This window comes from Ranitomeya variabilis, chromosome 6 (genome assembly GCF_051348905.1).
Source record: "Ranitomeya variabilis isolate aRanVar5 chromosome 6, aRanVar5.hap1, whole genome shotgun sequence".
Classification (NCBI taxonomy): Eukaryota; Metazoa; Chordata; class Amphibia; order Anura; family Dendrobatidae; genus Ranitomeya; species Ranitomeya variabilis.
In genome coordinates, this window is record NC_135237.1 from 226,563,208 (window position 1) to 226,585,287 (window position 22,080).

The 22,080-nt window shown below is 43.8% G+C and overlaps 1 protein-coding gene across 1 annotated transcript in view; it reads right to left on the bottom strand.

The window, feature by feature from the left end:
• Nucleotides 1-22,080, bottom strand: part of TRIO (trio Rho guanine nucleotide exchange factor) — a 3,555,343-nt gene that overhangs the window by 2,470,238 nt on the left and 1,063,025 nt on the right. The window contains 2 exon segments of the mRNA XM_077269474.1: nucleotides 4,391-4,506; nucleotides 9,838-9,952. Of these exon segments, the coding sequence (XP_077125589.1) occupies nucleotides 4,391-4,506; nucleotides 9,838-9,952 (231 nt within the window).

Here is a 22,080-nt window from a genome sequence, read left to right on the forward strand (position 1 = left end):
GCTGGGAAAGGCCTATATCAATGGCCCCTTACCAGTGTGAGAATAGCAGCCCCCAGCTGAGAGCTTTAGCAAAGCTGGTTTTCCAAAATGAGAGGGATCCCACTCTGTTTTTTTTAAATTATTTAAGTAATTAAAAAAAAAACAGCGTGTGGACCCCTATATTCTTGATATCCAACCTTGCAGAAGCTGAAAGTTGGGGGTTGCAGCCCCCAGCTGTGAGTTTTGTCTGGTTGGTTAATAAAATAGGGGGAACCCATGTCGGGGTTTTCATTCATTTATTTCTGAACAACTGCAGCTGGTAGCTGATGAATACCCCGATCATCCGCACCTACTGTCACTGTTATTAGCGACAGCAGGTGTGGGATGATGGGGGTAACAGTCCCAAAAGCCCCCACCTGCTGTCGCTCAGACTTTAATATAATGCTCATCATTCTCCTCCACTCGCAGGCAGAGCAGGGGAGAATGATGACAGCCGGCTTCAGCACCAGCCGCCAGGGAACAGCGCTTACTGATCGCTTCCTCCTTGGCGGCTGCCCATGTGGTACTGATGTGCACACGGTTGCCACATGTAGTACACACATGGGCATGGATATCTCCGATAGCGTTTTTTTTTCTGGTAGCGGAAATATACGGACGTGTGAAACCGGTCTTAGTCTGCTTTGTGCCACACACTGTATATACTATGGATTCACTGACAAAGCTCAACTCTGTGCATACGTCTAATACATCCCGATTCAGCTGTAGCTCTGCATTATTACTCAAGTTACATCAGTGAAAGACCTTATTCAGGCATGATTTTTCTCATATGCAAAAATAGATCAGGTTTCATCAGTATCTTGATCAGAGTTTTGTCATTGTCATTTTTTTACCATCACAGTTCGGTCAAAATTTTATCAGTTTTTATCAGATTTAAAAAAAAAAAAAAAAACACAAAATAAAGAAACTGAGTGAGGTATCTGAATATGGATGGTATCAGAATGCTGGGGTTTTTTTTCCACTTTTTGGATACTCGGTCCAAGGAAAATATTTGAAATGTGACCTACCAGGGGTGGGGAACCTTTTTTCTATCAAGGGCCATTTGGATATGACATGCCCACCAGGGCTGTGGGGTACTTGGAACCGGGTCGGATAGTTCTTTGGGGAAGTCATGGGGCTGTGACCCGACTCCGTGGCCCTGGCTATACCGTAAAATGGGGAATATGTATATGGGATTTAATGTGACGCCACCTGTGGTGTTCGGCAATGGATGGCCGACGCTGCTAAAGGATATTGCTGGGGCTGATGGTGATGCAGCTAAGATGGTTCTGCTCCCCACAGGTGGAGTGGGGCCCCAGGGCTACAGGTCCCATTTATGTCAGGCTTCATGTACCTTGTGGTGCAGGACTCAGGGCACAAGAAATCACTAAATGACACAATGCCTGTAGTTTTCTTTTCCTTTACTTGATGGTTGATAGTACAGACCAGGTTACTGGTAACAGATCGTCCTTCGGGGGCCAAACAACTCTCGTGCTAACTCCGACCACAAAGTAAGTTCTGACGTTGGCACTTGTGAACAGTGGGTGTGTGTACTCACGGAGCAAGAAGAAAGTAAAAGGATGGCAGCTGTCAAAATATGGCCCGAATAACAGACCATGGAGATCCATAAATGGCACGTACGCCTGAGGTTCCCCAACCCTGCCATAGACCATCACAGGTATGAGCGCTATCCGTGAAAAACACACACAACTCTTGTACGAGAAAAACTAATGTCTAAATGTGCCCAAATGCATATCCAAACCTTCACATAAAGATACAACATAATCACCTGGACCAGGGTTCCCTATCCTGTAGCTCAGGAGCCACAAGTGCCTCACAGGCCCGAGGCTGTCTGATACCTCAGAGTGTTAATGTCAAAGCAGACAGCCAGAAACTGGACGAGCAATGATGAGGTTAAGGCTGTCTCCTGATGAATGCTGTGCACTCAGCATTGCAGCACAATGAGGGGACACCAGCAGTCACACAAGACAGCAAATACCATAGGACAGAATGTAGGGTCCCCCCAACATAACAGAGGACACATGGTCTCACAGACCACAAGTAATTTGCCTGGCGTTTTCACTCTTTTTTATTCTCCATTTTCTTTTCTCTTTATTTCTTCACCTATGTTCTGGTTGTTAGGGCAAAGATCAATTCCACCAGGCTATTTTTAGATTATCTGGTTTCAGCTGGTTCCCAGCTGCTTGTTTCCCAATGTTTTCTAGGTCCCTGATTGACTCTTATCAAAAAAAGAGGGAACAATTCAATTATTTAAACCCTGGATTCTCTGATCAGTTGTCAATGTCAAAGAGGATTGAAGATGCCCTTTATATTGTCGTGATATTTATTACAGAGAAAATATCTAACCTTATGCTGGGAGGACTTGGACATTTGGTGATTCTGATGTTTATTATTTAAAGTTCGTTATCCGTTTTAAATACGGTAAACTTTTTAGTAACTCCTAATAAAACATCATGGTTTCTTTTATCCAACATTTGTTTCAGTTTATTCTTTCAGTGTTGTTATTTTTTATAAGTGAGTTGGTCTTGTGTTACCATGTAGAAGTGCTGTCTCCATTACAAGTCTGTGCAGGCACTGAGACTGCCTTCAGCTATCCCTGACCTCTAATGCTGCTAAGCAGTCACTGCCTGTGCGAACATTCCTAGCATTCACTGGAAAAATCCTAGAAACAGCACAGATCTCCCCCAAACCCCCATCTGTTCAGAAAGACAATTGTGCGTCCCTTATCCTGTGTCTGGAAAAGCAGCTTATGTGGCCACTATACTATTACATAAACCAATTACCAGTCTCTGACCGCAGGACTTAACAAGTGCTGGCACGGAGTGCTTGGATTGTCATGACAGCCGGGACCTGCTGATGACACCCGAACCTGTCATTATAATTCTCCTGTGAATGTCGGCTTGTGGCTGGCGTTCATAAGAGATCGTGATTTCTGATATACATACCGTAATAGTAATGATGCACTGTTACATATAGTACAGGCGATCAGACAAATCAGCTTCAAGTCTCCTAAAAAGAACTATTAAATACAAAGAAAAGTAAAAAAAAAAAAAATTAAAAGAAATTAAAAAATAAACAGTTGAAATCACCTGCTAAACAATAAAAAACCAAAGAAACGATTATCATGGTGCTTGTTGCAGGACTTCTTGAGGCAAGGGTTCTTTCCCTATCCCTCACACTAGGGGGCATCTTAGTCTACCCCGTCCCACGGAAGGTGGAGACACCGTGATCACATGCATTTCTATGCTACGGTCTAATCCTAATGTGTACCCTCCCCTACCCAGGATGGTGTGAGGTCGAAGTGTACAGAAGTGTTACACAAACCAGACAGACAAAAGAAGACAGACAAGGATAAATGAAAACAAAAATCATATGAAATGCACTCATCAAACAACAGAGTGGAACACAGGGGACGGTAAGGAAGGTGAAACCAAATAGGAAAGGATGAGGATGAACACGCAAGCAAATTCCACGCAGAAATCGGCAGAACAACTCTCCATCTCCAAACACTGAACAACTCCAAACCAGGCAGTATGAACTATCACTGACAACTCCCAAATGCCAGTGGCAAGCACATACAGCTCTGTCAAAAAATAAAAGACCACCACATCAAAACCCTGTCATGGGCAGCCCAATCTCCAGACAAGAACCCCACTGAAAACCTCTGTAATGTAATCAAGAGGATGATGGATAGTCACAAGCCATCAAACAAAGAAGAACTGCTAAAATTTGTGCGCCAGAAGCAGTGTGAAAGACTGGTGGAAAGCATGCCAAGACGCATGAAAGCTGTGAATAAAAATCATGGTTATTCCACAAAGTATTGATTTCTGAACGATTCCTGGGTTAAAACATTAGTATTGTTGTTTCTAAATGATTATGAACTTGTTTTCTTTGCATTATTTGAGGTAGGTCTGAAAGCACTGTTTTGTTTTAATTTTGGCCATTTTTCTTTGTCAAAAAAAAATACAAAAATGTATTGCTTGGAAATTTGGAGACATGTTGTCAGAAGTTTATAGAATGAAAGAACAATTTACATTTTACTCAAAAATATACGTACAAAGAGAAAAATCAGACACACTGAGCATTTTGCAGTGGTCTCTTTAGTTTTATACACTCCCTTATTGGTGACTAAGTTAAAAAAAATAGTTGCAAAAATCTAAAAAAGAACAAAAAGCACACAGAAAATGATTTGCCAATAAAAATATATTTTTAAGCAATTTTGCCAACACTTTCAGCCATGACATATATATATATATATATATATATATATATATATATATATATATATATATATATATATATATATTTATATTCTTTATAACCATAATGTGCAATTGTACAGAACAAAACAAACCTGTTTTGCACTTCTTTCAAATACCACATATTGTTGACAATGGTCAAGTCGCCTTTTCCTCAGCGTCCAATAATGTAGGACTCTATTTTCTCTTTGAAACAATTCATTTAAGATATCTAAAAAGTAAAAAAATATATAAAATTAAGACATTGCCAATAATATATTACCAACTACAGAAAGCAGAAATGTAGAAAACAATAGCTGTTCTCTAGCTCGTATATTGATGAATGTCAAATTGTGAATATTGACATTCCAACATGGAAAGGCACAACTTTTATTTCACAAAATGTGGTTAAAGTATATACATTGGCACTGAACTGTACTCTTGATCTTTCATTTTCGTGTCTTAAAGCAAATGGAAATAAATATTAATTCTGCTGAAAATGCTAACATTTGTTATACAAAATTCTCATGCTTCCTAAATAGTGATGAGCGAGTACATTCGTTGCTCGGGTTTTCCCGAGCACGCTCGGGTGATCTCTGAGTATTTGTGACTGCTCGGAGATTTAGTTTTTGTTGACTCAGCTGCATGATTTACGGCTGCTAGCCAGCATGAGTACATGTGGGGGTTGCCTGGTTGCAAGGGAATCCCCACATGTAATCAAGCTGTCTAACCGTTGCAAATCATACAGCTGTGGCAAGAAAAACTAAATCTCCGAGCAGTCACAAATACTCAGAGATAACCCGAGTATACTCGCTCATCTAATGTTAAGAAAAATCAAATTTTTATCAACCATAATATGGTGATTTCTATTACTGGAAGTCTGATTCTTCAGGAAATTATTTTTTACTAAAAGTCTACTTTTAATCCTTTGAAAAGAAAGGAAAAAAAAAAATACCGAAAGGTTGTTGAACAACCAGAATGTTAGACAGATACCTGTTGTTTGTTTTGTTGTTCAGAATAAAATGTCTGGTGAAGAATAAAATTATATCTGGACATTTGGTGACTTGCATACCACATTTTTTTTAATCATTTATTCTTCCGCAGTCTCAGTCTCTAATGTTCAGATGACACTAAGCTAGTCGACAAAGACTAAGGCTATGTTCTGGGCCTTTTTGCTGTGTCTTCTTGCTGCAATTTTTTATGCCAATTTTCAGCTGCTTTTTTACAGTATCAGCAAAGCCTATGAGATTTCAGAAATCACATGCAAACACATTTTTTTTTTGCTATGCTGCGTTTTTTTTTTTACATAGAGCATGTCACTTCTTTCAGCATTTTGCACCCATTGACTTAAATGGATGGTGAAAAAATGCTGCGAAAACGCAGGTTGACTTTTTTACCATGTATTTCCTACAGAAAAGTCAAGGATGTGACCTCACAGTCGGCTCTGCTACAGCTAGATGGCCGGCTGCATGACTGCATGATGCGACCATACAGCCTGTCATCCAGCACTGAGCAGCAGACCCGAATCCCATTCACTTGAATGGGGGGTCCAAACATACAGTGTTTTCCATGCTATCATGTGCATGACAGCGCGGCAAACACCGCTTCTGATTGGCGGTAAAATCATCCCCGCCGGTCAGAGAGCCGCGGTTCCCATGCACTCAAAAGATAGAGTGAGCCAGCAGCTGTGATCAGAGGGATAAAGTGTACCTTCGGTCACTAGTGTCAGCTGATGGGGCCTGCTGCCACTAATAACAGTGAGAGCAGGTGCAGGCTGATGGGAGTATTCATCAGCCGGCTACTGCGCTGTAAATAAATACCGTAATTAAAAAAAAAACCTGCGTTGGTTCCCACATATTTTTTATAACCAGCCAGCCAAAAATCCCAGCTGGGGGCTGCAACCCTCAGCTGTCAGCTTCAGCAAGGCTGGTTATCTAGAATAGATGGGGCCCCATGCAGCATTTTTAAACTATTTAAATAAATAATAAAAAAAATAGATTGGTGTCACCTCATTTTTTTCACAACCAACCTTTCTAAAGTTGGCAACTGGGGGCTATTATTCTCAGGCTGGTAAGGGGCCATGGATATTGGTCCCCCCAGCCTAAAAATATCAACCTGCAGCCGTACTGAAAAGGCACATCTGTTAGATGTGCCAAATCTGGTGCTTTGCCCAATTCTTCCCACGCCCTGTAGTAGTGGCAAGTGGGGTTCATATTTGTGGGGTTTATGTCACCTTTGCATTGACAGATGACATCAAGCCCACAGATTTGTAATGGAGGGGTGTCTATAAGACATCTCTCCATTACTAATCCTATAGATATATGGTAAATAAAGGCTTTTACTTGAAATAAAAGAAAATACACTTTTTTTTTTTTTATTTAAAAATAGCAAAACACAGTTATACTCACCTAAAGCCTATTTCCACTGAAACCCTCATCTCCTGTAAAAAAAAACAAAAATAGAAAACAGCAATATCCCTCTGCTGTGTCAAACAATTCCACGCGGTAATACATGTCTGGAGGAAAAGCCGTTTTCAACCTGCACAGTGCCAAGATGTGACCATCCAGGCTTAGAACCAATGGGAAACAAACTGCTGTGAGAGCAGCATCAGTGACTAGCAGAGACATCATCAACGTTACTGTAGGTCACTGAGGCTGCGTTTCCAGCTGGGCTGGATTGTGGTGACCTCGGTGAGATCCCCGCTAGCACCGTGAGAAAGTTGCATGGTGCAGAGACGAGTTCACCACAGTTCACTGGGAGAATTTCACTGTGATGAACTCGCCTCTGCACAGTGCGAATTTCTCACTGTGCTAGTGAGGATCTCACTGAGGTCAGCCCGGCTGGGAATGCAGGCTCAGTGAACTGCGGTAACCTCGATGACGTCACTGCTAGTCACTAATGCTGCGCTGGCAGCTGCTCATTTCCCACTGTTTCTCAGCCTGGATGGTCACATCTTGGCACCCACTCCATTTTTTTTCATTTATTTATTTATAGCGCAGGCGGCTGATGAATACCCCCATCAGCCACTACTGCTGTCACTGTTATTAGCAGCAGGGGTAGGCTGATGGCAGTAATAGTCCCATCAGCCGCCGCCTGCTGTCTCTTTTATCACTTGAATATAACTCTCTTCATTCTTCCCTGTTTGCATCAATCGCTGGGAGAGCAGGGGAGAATGATGAGAGCCGTGTTCAGCACCTGGCGCCAGGGAACAGCACTTACTGTAACGCTTCTTCCCTGACGCCCGCCCATGTGGTACTGATGCGGCAGACACATGCCACACAACTGCCGCAAGTATTAAACACACGGACACTGACATCTCCAGTACCTGAAATATCAGGACGTGTGAAAGAGGCCTTATAGCGGGTTTTTATATTTAGTTGCTGTCACACATTAAAAGATGCCATGTATTGCAAAAAAATAGTTTTTGCATCACCATAATTTGAGAGCTATAATTTTCCAGATGTTGGCCCACAGAGTAATGTGAGGTCTTGATACTTGTGGGACGAGTTGACATTTTTATTGGTAACATTTTTGGGCACGTGACATTTTTTGATCGCTTTCTATTCTGATTTTTGAAAGGCAGAATGAACAAAAAAACAGCAATTCATGATTTTTTATTATTATAATAAATGCCAATCTGTGTGTGGTAAAATTGATAAGGCAGTTTAATTCTTCGGGTCAGTACAATTAAGCAAAACCTCATTTATATAGTTTTTTTTATGTTTTGGCGTTTTTATATAATAAAAACCTTTATAGAAAAAATAATTATTGTTGCATCACTTTATTCTGAGAGCTATAACTTTTTTATTTTTCCACTGATGGAGCTGTATGTCACCTTGTTTTATTGCGGGAAAATATGACGTTTTCAGCTGTACCATGTTTATTTATATCTGTCTTTGGGATCGCGTGTTATTCCACTTTTTGTTCAGCAGTTTGATGATAAAGCATTGTTTTTTGCTATTTTTTTCTTTACGGTGTTCACTAAAGGGTTTAACTAGTGGAACAGTTTTATACATTGTGTCGTTGCAGACGCGGCAATACCAAAAGATTGTTTTTTTATTATTTTTGATTTTTTCAAGAAATATATATATATATATATACACTCACCGGCCACTTTATTAGGTACACCATGCTAGTAACGGGTTGGACCCCCTTTTGCCTTCAGAACTGCCTCAATTCTTCGTGGCATAGATTCAACAAGGTGCTGGAAGCATTCCTCAGAGATTTTGGTCCATATTGACATGATGGCATCACACAGTTGCCGCAGATTTGTCGGCTGCACATCCCAAAGATGCTCAATACAAGGCAGGATGGATCCATGCTTTCATGTTGTTTACGCCAAATTCTGACCCTACCATCCGAATGTCGCAGCAGAAATCGAGACTCATCAGACCAAGCAACGTTTTTCCAATCTTCTACTGTCCAATTTCGATGAGCTTGTACAAATTGTAGCCTCAGTTTCCTGTTCTTAGCTGAAAGGAGTGGTACCCGGTGTGGTCTTCTGCTGCTGTAGCCCATCTGCCTCAAAGTTCGACGCACTGTGCGTTCAGAGATGCTCTTAGGCCTACCTTGGTTGTAACGGGTGGCGATTTGAGTCACTGTTGCCTTTCTATCAGCTCGAACCAGTCTGCCCATTCTCCTCTGACCTCTGGCATCAACAAGGCATTTCCGCCCACAGAACTGCCGCTCACTGGATTTTTTTTCTTTTTCGGACCATTCTCTGTAAACCCTAGAGATGGTTGTGCGTGAAAATCCCAGTAGATCAGCAGTTTCTGAAATACTCAGACCAGCCTTTCTGGCACCAACAACCATGCCACGTTCAAAGGCACTCAAATCACCTTTCTTCCCCATACTGATGCTCGGTTTGAACTGCAGGAGATTGTCTTGACCATGTCTACATGCCTAAATGCACTGAGTTGCCGCCATGTGATTGGCTGATTAGAAATTAAGTGTTAACAAGAAGTTGGACAGGTGTACCTAATAAAGTGGCCAGTGAGTGTATATATATATATATATATGACAATATATGAGACAATTATTTTGTGCAGGCTAATAGCTTCTATAGCATGGAGATGAAGCAGCCTCTCCGTGCTATAGAAATTGTCAGCTCTGCACTGACAGAGAGACTAGCTGATCATGCTCTGTGCATGATCAGCAAGTTTCCTAGCTCTGGTGACCCAGTTGTTGTCATGACGACATTGGGTCACCATAGCAACGATCACATCACATTGGGTACGCAGACCATGCCACTGTATGCGGATGCCTCCGCATGCGTTGTTTTGATGGTGCGACGACCTGCGGCAAACGCAACGAGTTGCAATTTCGTACAAATGCTGCACCGTCAAAATGACGCAGGGTGCGCACGTTGCATGCAGCCATAGGCGGAGCTGAATGAAGAGGCGTGGCAGTGGGCGGGGCTTCATGGAGGAAGTATGCAGCCTTCCGCAGCCTGGCTAAACACTAGTGTGAAACTAGCCTTAATCTGCACTAGCTTTATGCATGGGGCCTGTGTATACAAAACCTTGTAAGATAAAAAAAAACCAAACCATTTAAAGAAACTTGCTTTTTACTTGCTGTTCTGGAGCTTTGACATGTGAAACCATCCCTGGCATATTTACACTATTCCTATGTAAGTATTTCAAGAAGACATCAGCATTTCTTCGGGCCAAAGTGCAAGCCTACAAAAAAATAAAAAAAATAAACCTGTAAGCATATGTGTGAAACTTTAAACACACAAAAAAACAATTAACTTAAGATCTTGTACTTTATTGTTAGTGCAGAAGGGCACTTTAAAATTACAAACTTGACAAAAATCATTGGTGTAAGGCCGGGGTCACACTTGCGAGTTCAATGCAAGAAACTCGGGTGAGTCTTTCGCATCAAGTCCTGGTATTGCTAATGGCAATCGGAACTGGAGTGTGCGGCTGCATGTATTTCTATGCATCTGAACGCTCCGGTCCCGAGTGCCAGCGGCACTGCCTGGACTTGATGTGAGAGACTCACATGAGTTTCTCGCATTGAACTCGCAAGTGTGACCCTGGCCTGATACTTCTTAGGGTAAAGGTAAGGCTATGTGCACACGTTGAACAAAATTTCTGCACCATTTCTGCAGCACTTATTTTCAGCACCAAACCTACGACTAAAAAATAAGCAACGTGTGCATGACACTTCAGGTTTCTCATTCACTTTGCTGGCATCAGGATTGCTTCATGTTTATCTAGAAAATGAGCAAGAAAAAATTGCACCAAAAACGCACCAAATGTGCAATGTCTGCATACAGCCTAAGGGTCCAACACAGTGGTTGATATACGTAGCTGTGATGTAGCACAATCACAAAAGTTTCAGTGGCTTTAAAATGGATTATTAGAAATTGAGTGTGTGTAACAATTTACATTCAATTTCTTATAAACCATGTGAATTCAGCAGTGAGCTTAAAAGAACATTCTAATGTTTTGCTTTTTTTATTATTGCTATTACTCAGTCAGTGAAAGGGAACCTGTCAGCTGATGCTGCCTACACCATGGATAGAATAAGTCAGCCAAGTATATTTTCTCTCTGAAATGCAGGGAACCTTAGCTATAGACAAGACTAGACTGGCACCACCCCCAGAAGGATTTTCACAGCGCAGCTCCAAGTGGTTGACAGGTCTCTCATTAAGTACATACATAGTAACATAGTAACATAGTTATTAAGGTTGGAGGAAGACTTTAAGTCCATCTAGTTCAACCCATAGCCTAACCTAACATGCCCTAACATGTTAATCCAGAGGAAGGCAAAAAAAACCCATGTGGCAAATAGTAAGCTCCACTTTGGGGAAAAAAATTCCTTCCCGACTCCACATACGGCAGTCAGACTAGTTCCCTGGATCAACACCCTATCAAGGATTCTAGTATATATACCCTGTAACATTATACTTTTCCAGAAAGGTATCCAGTCCCCTCTTAAATTTAATTAATGAATCACTCATTACAACATCATATGGCAGAGAGTTCCATAGTCTCACTGCTCTTACAGTAAAGAACTCGCGTCTGTTATTATGCTTAAACCTTTTTTCCTCCAGACGTAGAGGATGCCCCCTTGTCCCTGTCTCAGGTCTATGATTAAAAAGATCATCAGGAAGGTCTTTGTACTGTCCCCTCATATATTTATACATTAAAATAAGATCACCCCTTAGTCTTCGTTTTTCCAAACTAAATAGCCTCAATTGTAGTAACCTATCTTGGTATTGCAGACCCCCTAGTCCTCTAATAACCTTGGACGCTCTTCTCTGCACCCGCTCTAGTTCAGCTATGTCTTTCTTATACACCGGAGACCAGAACTGTGCACAGTATTCTAAGTGTGGTCGAACTAGTGACTTTTATAGAGGTAAAATTATGTTCTCCTCATGTGCATCTATGCCTCTTTTAATGCATCCCATTATTTTATTTGCCTTTGTAGCAGCTGCCTGACACTGGCCACTGAATATGAGTTTGTCATCCACCCATACACCCAGGTCTTTTTCATTGACAGTTTTGCCCAGAGTTTTAGAATTAGGCCGGAGTCACACTAGACCACAATATGGCCGAGTGCAATGCGATAAAAAATCGCATAGCACTCGGCCCAATGTTAAGCTATGGGGCAGCTCCTATTATCCGTTGTTTTCTCGGCCGTATTCAGGATCCAAGTGAAATCGCAGCATGCTGCGATTGTCAGCATATCTCGGCCGAGAATCGCCAATGAAAGTCTATGGGGGTGAGAAAAAATCGGATTACACACGGACCATCAGTATAACTTGCGAGAAATATGCACAGGTGTTCTATAGAAAAGCCGGCAATTCAGCGCAGTGTACAGTAAAATCACACTGACAGGTTAGAATAGAACAAATAAAATTAATATCTACACATAGTATAGGTATATATATATATATATATATATATATATATATATATATATATATATACATATATATATACACATACATATACACTGTGCTCCAAATTATTATGCACATAATAATTATTCATATTTTGAACAAAAAAATGGTCAATTGTGAAGTTATTAGCATTATCAGCTTATTACAAAATGAAATCAAACAGTTTTCAAGTGAAAACTTTATTCTAGGCGATGTTACATTTGCACATAGGACCCCTTGTTCGAAAGAAGCTTCTGAACTCTCTCGTCCATTGAATTTGTCAGTTTTTGGATGAATTCTGCTTCAATTGTTTTGCATGTGGACAGAATACCCTCCCAGAGCTGTTGATTAGATGTGAACTGCCTCCCGCCATCATAGACACTCCTTTTGATTATGCTCCAGAGGTTCTCAATGGGGTTGAGGCCAGGGGAAGATGGTGGCCTCACCATAAGTTTGTCCTCTTTTATGCCCATAGCAGCCAGAGATGCAGATGTGTTTTTTGCAGCATGAGATGGTGCATTATAATGCATGAAAATGATCTTGCTGCGGAAAGCACGGTTCTTCCTCTTGAACCATGGCAGGAAGTGTTTTTAGAAACTCCACATAGATTATGGAGTTCATCTTTACCCCTTCAGGGAGCATAAAGGGGCCGACAATTTCTCTCCCCATGATTCCAGCCCAAAACATTACTCCACCTCCTCCTTGTTGGCGCCTTAGCCGTGTTTTCATGGGGTGTCCATCAACCAGCCATCCTCCACTCCATCCATCTGGACCATCGAGCATTGCATGGCACTCATCAGTGAACAAAACAGTTTGGAAGTCAGTCTTCATGTATCGTTTGGTCCACTGGAGCTGTTTCTGCTTGTGTGCAGTGGACAGAGGTGGTCGACAGGGTGGCTTACGCACCTCTGAAGGACCCTGCATCTTGTTGTTCTGGGGACGTTGGAGGCACCAGCAGCTTCAAAAACGTGTCTGCTGCTATGACCAGACATTTTTGCAGCTGCTCTTTTAACCTTACGCAATTGGCTGTTGGACAGGGTCCTCAATTTTTCCTTATCAGCACGCACACGTGTGTGCTGGGAATCCGCTACATACTTCTTGATTGTGCGATGATCACGATGAAGTGTCTTGGCAATGTTGATGTAGTCATGCCTTGACCTAAATACTCCACAATTTGTTGCTTTTCAGCAGCCGACACATCCTTTTTCTTTCCCATTTTGGCCAAAAATGTAGGCTGCTTAATGTGGAACAGCCTTCTTAAGTAGTCTTGCCTTTATTTGGACACACCTGCCAAACTAATTTGCACAGGTATCTGCAATTGCTTTCAGTTATATAAAGAGCCCTGACACACATCACCATCAATGAGTTTAAATGACAAACAAAAAAATTCTAACCTTATCACTCCTAAACTCTTTGTGCATAATAATTTGGAACACAGTGTATATGTCAGTGAGACACACACACACACACACATATATATATATATATATATATATATATATATATATATATATATATATATATATATATATATATATATATGTATGTATATATATATATATATATATATATATATATATATATATATATATATATGTATATATATATATATATATATATATATATATATATATATATATATATATATATATATATATATATATATATATATATATATATATATATATATATATATATATATATTTCATATAGCGTTAGATAGCAGAAAGGCCGGTAATTCAATTGCCGGCTTTTGCTATCTCCTTCCCAAACCCGATATGATATGAAACATGGTTTGCATACAGTAAACCATGTCATACCCCTTATTTTATTACATATTCCTGACTACTAATGTTAGAAGTGTATGTGTGCAAAATTTGGGGACTCTAGCTGTTAAAATAAAGGGTTAAATCGCGGAAAAAACTGGCGCAGGCTCCCACGCAATTTTCTCCGCCAGAGTGGTAAAGCCAGTGACTGAGGGCAGATATTAATAGCCTAGAGAGGGACCATGGTTATAGGACCCCCCCTGGCTAAAAACATCTGCCCCCACCCACCCCAGAAAAGGCACATCTGTAAGATGTGCCTATTCTGGCACTTGGCCACTCTCTTCCCACTCCCGTGTAGCGGTCGGATATGGGGTAATAAAGGGTTAATGTCACCTTGCTATTGTAAGGTGACATTAAGCCAGGTTAATAATGGAGAGTTGTCAATAAGACACCTATCCATTATTAATCTAATAGTAGTAAATGGTTAATAAAACACACACACATTAGGGAACAACTATTTTAATGAAATACAGACACATGGTGTTGTAATATTGTATTATACTCTCAATCCAATTGAAGACCCTTGTCACCTGAAACAAAGTTAAAATAAGAAAACAACAATATCCCATACCTTCCGTCGTTCAGTCATGTCCCACAATGTAAATCCATCAGAAGGGGTTAAATTAATTTACAAGCAGGACCTCTGCTAATGCAGCTGTGTTCCTACCTGTAAACGTTGGGGAATGAATGGAAGCAGGGAAACATAGTTACCTAGACGTGCTGTGCCCCCTGCACAGCACGTCTAGGTAACTATGTTTCCCTGCTTCCATTCATTCCCCAACGTTTACAGGCAGGAACACAGCTGCATTAGCAGAGGTCCTGCTTGTAAATTAATTTAACCCCTTCTGATGGATTTACATCGTGGGACATGACTGAACGACGGAAGGTATGGGATATTGTTGTTTTTTATTTTAACTTTGTTTCAGGTGACAAGGGGCTTCAATTGGATTGAGAGTATAATAAAATATTACAACACCCTGTGTCTTTATTTCATTAACCCTTTCCCGACCCATGACGCCACGTAGGTGTCATGAAAGTCGGTGCCAATCCGACCCATGACGCATATGTGGCGTCATGGAATGATCGCATCCCTGCAGATCGGGTGAAAGGGTTAACTCCAATTTCACCCGATCTGCAGGGACAGGGGGAGTGGTAACTCAGCCCAGGGGGGGTGGATTCACCCCCCCGTGGCTATGATCGCTCTGATTGGCTGTTGAAAGTGAAACTGCCAATCAGAGCAATTTGTAATATTTCACCTAAAAAGCTGGTGAAATATTATAATCCAGCCCCCCACCGCCACCGATCTCCTCCCCGGTCCTCCGTCCGGTTCTCCGCTCCCCTCCGTCATCCTGTCTGCTCCCCCGTCCTCCTTCCCGCTCCCTCATCCTCCGATCCACCCCCCATGCTCAGATCCCCCTCCTCATACTTACCGGGCCTCCCGGTGTCCGTCCATCTTCTCCATGGGCGCTGCCATCTTCCAAAATGGCGGGCGCATGCGCAGTGCGCCGGCCGAATCTGCCGGCCGGCAGATTCATTCCAGGTATAATTTGATCACTGTGAAAGGTTTTATCACAGTGATCAAAATAAAAAAAAAATAGTAAATAACCCCCCCCCCCCCCTTTATCACCCCCATAGGTAGGGACAATAATAAAATAAAGAAAAAATATATTTTTTCTTTTTCCACTAGGGTTAGGGTTAGAACTAGGGTTAGAACTAGGGTTAGGGCTAGGGGTAGGGTTATGGTTAGGGGTAGGGTTAGGGGTAGGGTTAGGGGTAGGGCATGTGCACACGGTGCGGATTTGGCTGCGGATCCGAGGCGGATTGGCCGCTGCGAATTCATAGCAGTTTTCCATCAGGTTTACAGTACTATGTAACCTATGGAAAACCAAATCCGCTGTGCCCATGGTGCGGAAAATACCGTGCGGAAACGCTGTGTTGTATTTTCCACAGCATGTCAATTTTGTGCAGATTCCGCAGCGTTTTACACCTGTTCCTCAATAGGAATCCGCAGGTGAAATCCGCACAAAAAAACACTGGAAATCCGCTGTAAATCCGCAGGTAAAACGCAGTGCCTTTTACCTGCGGATTTTTCAAAAAATCTCACACGAATCCGCAACGTGGGCACATAAGCCTTAGGGTTAGGGTTGGAATTAGAGTTAGGGTTGGAATTAGGGCTAGGGTTGGAAATAGGGTTAAGATTAGGCTTGTGGTTAGGGTTACGGATAGGGTTAGGAGTGTGTTGGGGTTACAGTTGTGGTTAGGTTTGGGATTAGGGTTAGGATTAGGGTTGGGATTAGGGTTACGGGTGTGTTGGGGTTAGGGTTGTGGTTAGGGGTGTGTTAGGGTTAGGGTTGTGATTAGGGTTATGGCTACAGTTGGGATTAGGGTTAGGGGTGTGTTGGGGTTAGTGTTGAAGTTAGAATTGAGGGGTTTCCACTGTTTAGGCACATCAGGGGTCTCCAAACGCAACATGGCGCCACCATTGATTCCAGCCAATCTTGCGTTCAAAAAATCAAATGGTGCTCCCTCCCTTCCGAGCCCTGACGTGTGCCCAAACAGTGGTTTACCCCCACATATGGGGTACCAGCGTACTCAGGACAAACTGGGCAACAACTATTGGGGTCCAATTTCTCCTGCTACCCTTGCAAAAATAAAAAATTACTTGCTAAAACATAATTTTTGAGGAAATAACAAATATTTTTTATTTTCACAGCTCTGCATTATAAACTTCTGTGAAGCACTTGGGGGTTGAAAGTGCTCACCACACATCTAGATAAGTTCCTTGGGGGGTCTAGTTTCCAAAATGGGGTCACTTGTGGGGGGTTTCTACTGTTTAGGCACATCAGGGGCTCTGCAAATGCAATGTGACGCCCGCAGACCATTCCATCAAAGTCTGCATTTCAAAACGTCACTACTTCCCTTCCAAGCCCTGACGTGCACCCAAACAGTGGTTTACCCCCACATATGGGGTATCAGCGTACTCACAACAAACTGGGCAACACATATTGGGGTCCAATTTCTCCTGTTACCCTTGTGAAAATAAAAAAATTGCTTGCTAAACATCTTTTTTGAGGAAAGAAAAATGATTTTTTATTTTCACGGCTCTGCGTTGTAAACTTATGTGAAGCACTTGGGGGTTGAACGTGCTCACCACACATCTAGATAAGTTCCTTGGGGGGTCTACTTTCCAAAATGGGGTAATTTGTGGGGGGTTTCTACTGTTTAGGCACATCAGGGGCTCTGCAAACGCAACATGATGCCCGCAGACCATTTCATCAAAGTCTGCATTTCAAAAGTCACTACTTCCCTTCTGAGCCCCGACGTGTGCCCAAACAGTGGTTCCCCCCCCCAGATATGGGGCATCAGCGTACTCAGAACAAACTGGACAACAACATTTGGGGTCCAATTTCTCCTGTTACTCTTGTGAAAATAAAAAATTACAGGCTAAAAAATAATTTTTGAGGAAAGAAAAATGATTTTTTATTTTCACGGCTCTGCGTTATAAACTTCTATGAAGCACTTGGGGGTTTAAAGTGGTCACTGCACATCTAGATTAGTTCCATGGGAGGTCTAGTTTCCAAAATGGGGTCACATGTGGGGGAGCTCCAATGTTTAGGCACACAGGGGCTCTCCAAACGCGACATGGTGTCCGCTAACGATTGGAGCTAATTTTTCATTCAAAAAGTCAAATGGTAGTCCTTCCCTTCCGAGCCCTGCCGCGTGCCCAAACAGTGGTTTACCCCCACATGTGAGGTATCAGTGTACTCAGGAGAAATTGCCTAATTAATTTTAGGATCCATTTTATCCTGTTGCCCATGTGAAAATGAACAAATTGAGGCTAAAATAATTTTTTTGTGAAAAAAAAGTACTTTTTCATTTTTACGGATCAATTTGTGAAGCACCTGGGGGTTCGAAGTGCTCAATATGCATCTAGATAAGCTCCTTGGGGGTCTAGTTTCCAAAATGGGGTCACTCGTGGGGAAGCTCCAATGTTTAGGCATGCAGGGGCTCTCCAAATGCGACATGGTGTTATGGTGCTAAAGATTGGAGCCAATTTTTCATTGAAAAAGTCAAATGGCACTCCTTCCCTTCAGAGCCGTGTCGTGCGCCCAAACAGTGGTTCCCCCCACATATGAGGTATCGGCGTACTCAGGACAAATTGTACAATAACTTTTGGGATCCAGTTTCTCTTTTTACCCTTGGGAAAATAAAAAAAATTGTTGCTAAAACATCATTTTTGTGACTAAAAAGTTAAATGTTCATTTTTTCCTTCCATGTTGCTTCTGCTGCTGTGAAGCACCTGAAGAGTTAATAAACTTCTTGAATGTGGTTTTGAGTACCTTGAGGAGTGCAGTTTTTAGAATGGTGTCACTTTTGGGTATTTTCAGCCATATAGACCCCTCAAACTGACTTCAAATGTGAGGTGGTCCCTAAAAAAGATGGTTTTGTAAATTTTGTTGTAAAAATGAGAAATCGCTGGTCAAATTTTAACCCTTATAACTTCCTAGCAAAAAAAAAAAAAAATGTTTCCAAAATTGTGGTGATGTAAAGTAGACATGTGGGTAATGTTATTTATTAACTATTTTGTGTCACATAACTCTCTCGTTTAACAGAATAAAAATTCAAAATTTGAAAATTGCAAAATTTTCTAAATTTTAGCCAAATTTCCATTTTTTTCACAAATAAACGCAAAAATTATTGACCTAAATTTACCACTAACATGAAGCCCAATATGTCACGAAAAAACAGTCTCAGAACCGCTAGGATCCGTTGAAGCGTTGAGTTATTACCTCATAAAGGGACACTGGTCAGAATTGCAAAAAACGGACAAGTCATTAAGGTCAAAATAGGCTGGGTCATGAAGGGGTTAAAATACTTTTCCCTAATGTGTGTGTATTTATTATTAACCATTTACTACTATTGGATTAATAATGGATAGGTGTCTTACTGACACCTCTCCATTATTAACCTGGCTTAATGTCACCTTACAATTTCAAGGGGACATTAACCCTTTATTACCCCATATCCCACCGCTACATGGGAGTGGGAAGAGAGTGGCCAAGTGCCAGAATAGGCACATCTTACAGATGTGCCTTTTCTGGGGTGGCTGGGGGCAGAAGTTTTTAGCCAGGAGAGGCCAATAACCAATAGTACCTCCCTAGGCTATTAATATCTGCTCTTAGTAACTGGCTTTACCACTCTGGCGGAGAAAATTGCTCGGGAGCCCACACCAGTTTAACTCTTTATTTTAACAGCTAGAGTCCCCAAATTTTGTTGCACACATACACTTCTAACATTAGTAGTCAGGAATATGTAATAAAATAAGGGAAATGAAATGGTTTACTGTATGTAAACCATGTCTCATATCATGTCGGGTTTGGGAAGGAGATAGCAAAAGCCGGCAATTGAATTACTGGCTTTTCTGCTATCTAGCGCTATAGGAAATAAATATATATATATATATATATATATATATATATATATATATATATATATATATATATATATATACTAGATGGCAGCCCGATTCTAAAGAATCGGGAGTCTAGAATCCATATATACTTTATTTATTCAAATGTAAGAATAATACAATTAATAAATAATAGTAAGAAAGAACAAAAAATGGCTGCACTCACCAGCTCTTGACAATTCTTGACAGTACGGCACATTTCTGATTGGTCGCTCGCGGCAGGCGGCAACCAATCAGAAAAGTGCCGCACACCACAAAGGCATATATCTTTGTCCACCCTGAGCGGGTGTAGGACGCTGGTGACGTCACTTATCTCCGGACATTATCTCCGGACAAAGCCACGGAAGTTGGCACAAATTGCCGGAAGTAGTATTCTAGGCAATTATATATTAGATTTTAATGTTATCAGTGTTTACCTTTGAACGTTTATATTGTATTGTCCTGTCACCAGCCATGTGTACGATTATCGGCCGAAAGCCTCTCTGGAACCAATAATCACCCCATGTAAAGGTATCTTTATAAGTTAAAGATTCAGAATACTATGACTTTTATCATATCCTGAACAGTCAAGTTTTTTATGAACCGTTAAGGTTTTCTGGTTGAAGTAAACTGTTTACTGTTTACAGTTTGAAACCATAAAATGTTGAAAAATTATGTCATTCTTGAGTATATCACTCAATGGTGCTCATAAACGTGTCAAATTTGATCTATAATATACTTTAATATACGTTACTTTAATCTTTAATATACTTAAGAACAGGGCCCCAGACATCACACAGGGGGTCTGAAACACCGCACAGTGGTCCAAAATATCGCTGTGCTCTGCCTGGGGCCCCATATGCTGCCTGGGGCCCCTGTGCTCTGCCTGGGGCCCCATATGCTGCCTGGGGCCCCTGTGCTCTGCCTGGGGCCCCATGTTCTGCCTGGGGCCACAGTGCTCTGCCTGGGGCCCCATATGCTGCCTGGGGCCCCTGTGCTCTGCCTGGGGCCCCATATGCTGCCTGGGGCCCCTGTGTTCTGCCTGGGGCCCCATAGGCTGCATGGGGCCCCTGTGCTCTACCTGGGACCACTGTGCTCTGCCTGGGGCCCCATATGCTGCCTGGGGCCCCTGTGCTCTGCCTGGGGCCCCATGTTCTGCCTGGGGCCACTGTGCTCTGCCTGGGGCCCCATAGGCTGCCTGGGGCCCCTGTGCTCTGCCTGGGGCCCCATATGCTGCCTGGGGCCCCTGTGCTCTGCCTGGGGCCCCATATGCTGCCTGGGGCCCCTGTGCTCTGCCTGGGGCCCCATAGGCTGCATGGGGCCCCTGTGCTCTATCTGGGACCACTGTGCTCTGCCTGGGGCCCCATATGCTGCCTGGGCCCCTGTGCTCTGCCTGGGGCCCCTGTGCTCTGCCTGGGGCCCCATGTTCTGCCTGGGGCCACTGTGCTCTGCCTGGGGCCCCATAGGCTGCCTGGGGCCCCTGTGCTCTGCCTGGGACCACTGTGCTCTGCCTGGGGCCCCATATGCTGCCTGGGGCCCCATAGGCTGCCTGGGGCCCCTGTGCTCTGCCTGGGGCCCCTGTGCTCTGCCTGGGGCCCCATATGCTGCCTGGGGCCCCTGTGCTCTGCCTGGGGCCCCATATGCTGCCTGTGGCCCCTGTGCTCTGCCTGGGGCCCCTGTGCTCTGCCTGGGGCCCCTGTGCTCTGCCTGGGGCCACTGTGCTCTGCCTGGGGCCCCATGTTCTGCCTGGGGCCACTGTGCTCTGCCTGGGGCCCCATAAGCTGCCTGGGGCCCCTGTGCTCTGCCTGGGACCACCGTGCTCTGCCTGGGGCCCCATATGCTGCCTGGGGCCCCTGTGCTCTGCCTGGGGCCACTGTGCTCTGCCTGGGGCCCCATATGCTGCCTGGGGCCACTGTGCTCTGCCTGGGGCCCCATATGCTGCCTGGGGCCCCTGTGCTCTGCCTGGGGCCCCATATGCTGCCTGGGGCCCCTGTGCTCTGCCTGGGGCCCCTGTGCTCTGCCTGGGGCCACTGTGCTCTGCCTGGGGCCACTGTGCTCTGCCTGGGGCCCCATATGCTGCCTGGGGCCCCTGTGCTCTGCCTGGGGCCCCATATGCTGCCTGGGGCCCCTGTGCTCTGCCTGGGGCCCCATATGCTGCCTGGGGCCCCTGTGCTCTGCCTGGGGCCCCATGTTCTGCCAGGGGCCCATGTGCTCTGCCTGGGGCCACTGTGCTCTGCCTGGGACCACCGTGCTCTGCCTGGGGCCCCATATGCTGCCTGGGGCCCCTGTGCTCTGCCTGGGGCCACTGTGCTCTGCCTGGGGCCCCATATGCTGCCTGGGGCCACTGTGCTCTGCCTGGGGCCCCATATGCTGCCTGGGGCCCCTGTGCTCTGCCTGGGGCCCCATATGCTGCCTGGGGCCCCTGTGCTCTGCCTGGGGCCCCTGTGCTCTGCCTGGGGCCACTGTGCTCTGCCTGGGGCCACTGTGCTCTGCCTGGGGCCCCATATGCTGCCTGGGGCCCCTGTGCTCTGCCTGGGGCCCCATATGCTGCCTGGGGCCCCTGTGCTCTGCCTGGGACCACCGTGCTCTGCCTGGGGCCCCATATGCTGCCTGGGGCCCCTGTGCTCTGCCTGGGGCCAC